General features: G+C 44.1%; 1 protein-coding gene across 1 annotated transcript; it reads left to right on the plus strand.

The window, feature by feature from the left end:
• Positions 1-3068: 3068 nt before the first annotated feature.
• Positions 3069-4571, plus strand: LOC132651511 (igE-binding protein-like). The gene is given in 1 exon segment (XM_060376769.1): positions 3069-4571. A coding segment is annotated over 1 exon segment (1503 nt).
• Positions 4572-7008: the final 2437 nt, after the last annotated feature.

Genomic DNA, 7008 nt, shown 5'->3' on the forward strand with positions numbered 1-7008 from the left:
GTTCTGTCCACAAGTGTAGTGGAGTATCATTAGTATTTCTCGTGGGGTGGGTATCAGATAGTCCCTCAATTTCTACTCCATCTTTATCCCTGCACATTCTGTAGACAGAATAAATTTTGGGTCTAAGGTTTTGTGGGTTGGATGGTGTCCCCCTCCGTCCACTGGGAGTCCTGCCTGGCTAGAAGGTGGACCCTTCAGTCTACATGACTTCCCCCACAAAAAGACAGCTCCACTAGAGACACCCTCATACTACTTTCCAGGAGCCTACTCTGTCATAGTATAGGGACGTATTTCCTCAGAGATATCCTACCAGTGGCTTCCCTTTTCTTTCCCAGACCTCTCCCCTCCTACCCACACTCTCATAACATATGATCCTCACCCTCCCTCCACTCCCTACACACTCTCCCACCTAGTAACTTCTTTTCATCCTCTTTTGATGTCCATTCTATTTCCCCTTCTGAGTGGGATCCAAGCATCCTCCCTTGGGTCCTCCTTGTTACTTAGCTTCTTTGTTTCTGTGGATTGTATTATGGTTATCCTCTATCATATGGCTAATATCCAGTTATAAATGAATACATAACATGCATGTTTTACTGGGTCTAGGTTTCCTCACTCAGGAAGATCATTTCTAGTTCAATCCATTTACCTGCAAATTACATGCATACATGCTTCATCCATTATCTATGAATCTAATGTTATTTCCAAGAAAAGTGTGGTGATATATTGGGGCGATAGCACAGTCATAAGTTACTTGCCTAGGAAAGCTCAATACATGAACTTTAAGGGCAGGCTCTTTGACCTCCCCACTCCCCCAGGGGAGGAGCAGTCCTGTTAGGCCACAGAGGAGGACTTTGCAGCCAGCCCTGAAGATACCTGATAAAACATAGTCAAATGAAGGGGGAGGAGGTCCTTCCCTATCAGTGAACTTGGAAAGGGGCAGGGAGGAGACCAGGGAGGGAGTGTGGGGTTGGGGAGGGAATGAGGGAGCGGGATACAGCTGGGACACAGAGTTAACAAAATGTAACTAATAAGAAAAATAAAATTTAAAAAAAAATCACAGCCAGGAGTAGTGCTGCATGCCTTTAATTTCAACACATGGAAGGCAGAGGCTGGCTGATTTCTGAGTTCAAGGCCAGCATAGTTTGCATAGTGTATTCCAGGACAGCCAGGGCCATGTGGTAAGACTCTGTTTCATAACAAACAAACCAAAACACACCAGACAGGCATTGTGAGCATTTGTAACCCTGGTAATGGAGAGGCAGATACCTGGGGCTCCTTAAACTGCCAATCTAACCTACTTTGAAAATCTCAGGCCAGAGAAAATACCTTTCTTAAAAAAATAGTAGATAGCAGGAATGACCCTTAACCCTATCTTCTGGCCTTGACACACACACACACACACTCACATATGAAATGGAGTGATTTAAAACACTTTTTATATGCCAAAATACCTATTCAAATATTTTCATTTTTAGCATTTATTTGTGTTTTAATTATTTGTGTTGAGAAGTGGGTGGGTATGTGTCAGCCATCTAATATGGATTCTGGAAACCAAACTTTGTGCTCTTCAAACACAGTCAGGATTTTTTCTTGTTCATCATGGAAGAGTTAGTTAAAAAATCTGTGTAATGGTTTCTATTGAATGTAAAGCTAAGATAATGAAAATATCATGCATAAAGATGTTGAAATTATCTAATCAATGCAAAGGGTAAGCAGAGAAGTACTTGGCGAATAAATATCCAAAAAATGTTATATTTTTATAATTATCTGTTTATATTGTATGCAATACAGCATTCAGTCAATAATGTTTTTATCTTCAAAACATGTGCATATCCTTCTAGTTGATTCATTCTTCACTTTAAATTTTCATTAGCAGTGTATCAAAGCAGATACTAAGACTCATAACCAGTGCAGAGAATCATGAAAGAAGGGGAGTTTGTATGACGTGGAAAGGATAGGAGCTCCACAAGGACCAAATATATCTGGGCACAGGGGTCATTTTTGAGACTGACACTCCACCAAGGACCATGTATGGATATAATCTAGAACCTCTGCTCGGATGTAGCCCGTGGTAGCTCAGTGTAGAGAGCCCAGAGTAAAGTCGCCATTACAAGATGGCGCTGGCATCCGGCTCTCATTCTGGTAAACACGTGGAGTTGCGCATGCGCTAAGGCGAAGGCGAGCCAAGTCACTGCCCAGCCCGGGGCGTCATATTGGAGTGATGAGCCAACAGCCAATCAGGAGGGTGCATGCCTCCCTAAAGCATATATAAACCATGCCTTTTCAGGGCTAGGGGCTTGCTGCAGAAGGATCCTGGTGTCCACGTGCGTTCTTACTGGTGAGATCATCGCGCGGGTCACAACTGGTGCTGAAACCCAGGAAGTCTACCATCGCCGGCACCGAGGAGACCCCCGTTCATGGGGAGGATTCAGAACTGCAGGACTAAGGTAGGTTCTGAGAGGTATGTTTGGTCTTCGTTTGTCTCATCTCTCACCCCAATTGGCAGGAGCTCTCGTAGCTTTCCCTTTTGTGATAGTGGTGCTCGTTCTCTTCCTTTTGGTTTCATTTTGCTTCCATAAATATTCTTGTTAAATAATAAATATTTTTGTTAGCTTGCCGCCATTGGGCACGGCCAGACGAACGTAGATAAGCCGCAGTGCCCCTTCCTGTGTCAGCTTCTCTCGTAGATAAGGGAGCAACATGGGAGCTTCACATTCGGTGATTACGGCGCTTCAGTCACTCTTAAAACAACATGAGTTAAAAATTTCTAAGAGAACGTTGGAAGGGTTTATAACGGAGATTGATCGCATGGCTCCCTGGTTTGTGTGCTCGGGGTCGCTGATGCTTGCTTCCTGGGATAAACTGGAAGGTGATTTGCTGAGAGAGGAACAAAATGGAAATTTAAAGGTGGGAACCAGATCGTTGTGGATTCTAGTAAAGTCATGTTTAGAAATGCCGCTCTTCTGTAGCGGCGGGCCAAGGGGTGTTAGAGGAACTACAAGACAGCAAGCATGTCAGAAACAGAACGAGATAAGAGATTAGGAGCTCATAAAGAAAAAGAAAAAGACATGTCTAAGAAAAAAAGCCCTTCCGTGGACACGAGGCCCGCAGAAGTGATAGAAAAGGGAAAGAACGCCCTGAGAGAGAAACATGAAAAAGGAGAAAAGGTTCCAAAAAAGAACCCTCTTTATCCTATAAAAGAACTGGTGGCTTTAGGACTTGATAGTTCTGAATCGGAGGAACTAAGTCCCTCCGAGGAAGAAGATTTGGACGAGGAAGTGGCTCGTTATAAGAAAGAGAGATACTATCCCGACGAACGGCTGTTGCCACAAAATCGAAAGCAAAAGAAGACAGGAGATAAAAACCGCATGTTTTTTCAGTCTACCACCCTGGTTATCCCCAGTGCTCCTCCGCCTTATGTGGATAAGCCCTGTTCTGACTCCTTCCTTTCAAAGGGAGACAAAAGGAAGTTTTTGCAAGCCTTCCCAGTGTTTGAGGCTGCGGATGGGGGCCGTGTTCATGCACCGATAGAATATCCCCTTATTAAGGAACGTGCTGAATCAGTTAATAAATATGGAGTAGATGCTAATTTTACAGTCATGCAGCTTGAAAGACTCGCTAGTGTGGCCATGACTCCAAATGATTGGCAAAATACAGTAAAAGCTGCTCTCCCTAGTATGGGACAATACTTAGAATGGAAAGCCTTGTGGCATGATGCTTCTCAAACTCAGGCAGGGGCCAATGCCAATGCAGAAGATAATCAACGGCAATGGACCTTTGATTTGCTAATGGGGCAAGGCCAATTCGTTCATAATCAGACAAATTATGATTGGGGAGCGGATGGCCAGATCTCCGCTGCTGCTATTAAAGCATGGAAAGCCCTCTCAAAAAAGGGCAAGGCCGGAGGACACCTAACAAAGATTATACAAGGCCCCCAGGAGTCATTCTCAGATTTTGTGGCCAGGATGACAGAAGCAGCAGGCAGGATATTTGGAGACCCAGAACGAGTTAGGCCAATGATAGAACAGCTGGTGTATGAGAATGCCTCGCCTGAATGTAAGACAGTCATTACTCCTAGAAGAGGCAAAGGGCTGATGGACTGGATAAAGATTTGCCGAGGACTTGGGGGCCCACTTACCAATGCTGGCCTTGCAGCAGCTATTTTGCAAAACAGGAACCGTCCTAATCCTGGAGGCCATAAAACCTGTTATAATTGTGGCAAACTGGGTCATCTGAAATGAGATGACCCACAAAAGGAAACTCCAGGGCTTTGTACCAAGTGTAGGAAAGGTTATCACTGGGCCAATGAGTGTCGCCCAGTTAGAGATATTCAGGGAAAACTTATTCAACATGATACCCCTCCAGAGGAAAGAAATGAGAGTGTTCCAAAAAACGGGTTTCAGGGCCCCAGGTCTCAGGGCCCCAAAAGATATGGGACACAAATGGGCAACAGGAAGATACATCTAGCGGCAGAGCCGCAGAGCTACAAGAGGCTCCGCAGGATTGGACCTCTGTTCCACCTCCCAATTCTTATTAATGCCACATATGGGAGTGCAACCTGTCCCGGTTGAGTTTAAGGGCCCTCTGCCTGTAGGAAGTGTCGGCCTTATTCTAGGCCGCTCTTCTCTTACCTTAAAAGGGCTTATGGTTCATCCTGGTATAATCGATCAGGATTATGCCAGAAGACTTCAGGTTCTCTGCTCTTGTCCACAAGGCATATTTTCTATTTCTCCTGGGGATAGGATTGCTCAATTAGTTCTCCTCCCAAGTTTATACGATTGTTTTCCCTCTGCCGGGTGTTGAGAGGCACCAAAGGGCTTGGTTCTTCAGGAACTGATTTTGCTCACTTGGTCGTTGATCTCAAAACTAGGCCCACTTTACAACTGCAGGTAGAGGGGAAGAACTTTATCAGCATTCTGGATACGGGGGCTGATAAAAGTATTATTTCCTCTAACTGGTGGCCTAAGGCGTGGCCTGTTACACAATCATCTCACTCCTTACAAAGGTTAGGATATGAGGCCAGCCCTGCAGTCAGTTCACGCTCATTGACTTGGCAGGCGCCGGAAGGTCAGACAGGAAGTTTTATACCTTACGTACTCCCTCTCCCCGTTAATCTCTGGGGAAGAGACATCTTACAAGATTTAGGGTTAGCATTAACTAATGAGTACTCTCAACAAGTGGTTGACATTATGAAAAGGATGGGATATAAGGAAGGGAAAGGCCTTGGCAAACAGGAGCAGGGGAGGTTAAGCCCAATTTCACAAGAAAGTAATACAGGGAAACAAGGCCTGGGTTTTCATTAGCTGCCATTGAGGGTTCCATGCCCATATCCTGGCTTACAGAGGAGGCTGTATGGGTTCCTCAGTGGCCCCTTTCCTCTGAAAAGTTAGAAGCTGCTACAAGATTAATTAAAGAACAAGTACAACTTGGTCATTTGGAGACCTCTACCTCTCCCTGGAATACACCTATTTTTGTTATAAAAAAGAAATCAGGAAAATGGAGACTTCTTCATGATTTGAGGGCCATTAATGCGCAAATGGGGCTATTTGGTCCCATGCAACGAGGCCTGCCTCTGCTTTCTGCCTTACCTAAACAATGGAGGATCATAATTATAGATATCAAGGATTGTTTTTTTCTCCATTCCTTTGTGCTCACAAGACAGGCAAAGATTTGCCTTTACCCTACCCACTGTTAATCACCACGAACCAGATAAAAGATACCAGTGGAGAGTTTTACCTCAGGGCATGGCTAACAGCCCAACCATGTGTCAGTTGTATGTACAAATGGCCCTTGAACCGGTTAGGAAACAATTTCCCTCCTTGTTGTTGATCCATTATATGGATGATATTCTTTTGTGCCATGAGGGGTTAGCTGTCTTACAGACTGCATATCCTCTATTGCAAAAAAACCCTAAGGTAATGGGGCTTACATATTGCTACTGAAAAGGTCCAAATTTCAGAAGTAGGTTCTTTTCTAGGGACTGTTATTTACCCAGAAAAAATAGTTCCTCAAAAAATAGAGATTCGCAGGGACCATTTACACACTTTAAATGATTTTCAAAAATTATTGGGTGATATAAATTGGTTGAGGCCGTTTCTAAAAATTCCTTCTGCTGAATTAAAACCCCTGTTTGATATTTTGGAGGGGAATGCTCATATTTCTTCACTTAGAACCTTAACGCCGGCGGCAAGCCGCTCCCTAAAATTGGTAGAAGATGCCTTACAAGATGCCCAGCTAAAGCACATGGATGAAACCAAAGCCTTTAAGCTATGTGTCCTTAAAACCAGAGGTCTACCGACTGCTGTGCATGTGGCAAGATGGACCCTTGTTATGGGTTCATCCTAATGACTCCCCTGCAAAAATTATTGAATGGTATCCAGATGCAGTTGCTCAGCTTGCCCTTCGTGGACTGAAATCAGCCACCACCCACTTTGGAAAGGAACCCAAGGCTTTGGTAGTGCCTTATACTGCCCATCAAGTCCAAATATTAACTGCTACTTCTGACATTTGGGTGGTGCTCGTCACCTCCTTTGATGGTTTGATAGATAATCATTATCCTAGACATCCAATCTTACAATTTGCTTTGACGCAAGCAGTTGTGTTCCCACGCATCACTTCCCCGGAACCACTTCGGGATGGATTAGTAGTGTATACTGATGGATCAAAGACAGGAGTGGGAGCCTATGTGGTTAATAACAAAGTTGTTTCTAAACAATATCATAAAACTTCGCCCCAAATTGTGGAATGTTTAGTGGTATTAGAAGTTCTAGAAAGATTTTCGGGTCCTCTAAATATTGTTTCAGATTCCTGTTATGTGGTAAATGCAACAAAAATTTTGGAGGCTGCTGGGTTAATTAAGGCATCTAGTAAACTTGCAAAAATCTTTCAAAAGAGTCAATCTACCTTAATTAATAGGAGATCCCCTGTTTTTATTACACATATTAGGGCCCACTCAGGCCTACCGGGACCTATGTCCCTTGGAAATGACCTGGCCGATCAAGGGACAAA

Source organism: Meriones unguiculatus, assembly GCF_030254825.1.
Source record: "Meriones unguiculatus strain TT.TT164.6M chromosome X unlocalized genomic scaffold, Bangor_MerUng_6.1 ChrX_unordered_Scaffold_30, whole genome shotgun sequence".
Classification (NCBI taxonomy): Eukaryota; Metazoa; Chordata; class Mammalia; order Rodentia; family Muridae; genus Meriones; species Meriones unguiculatus.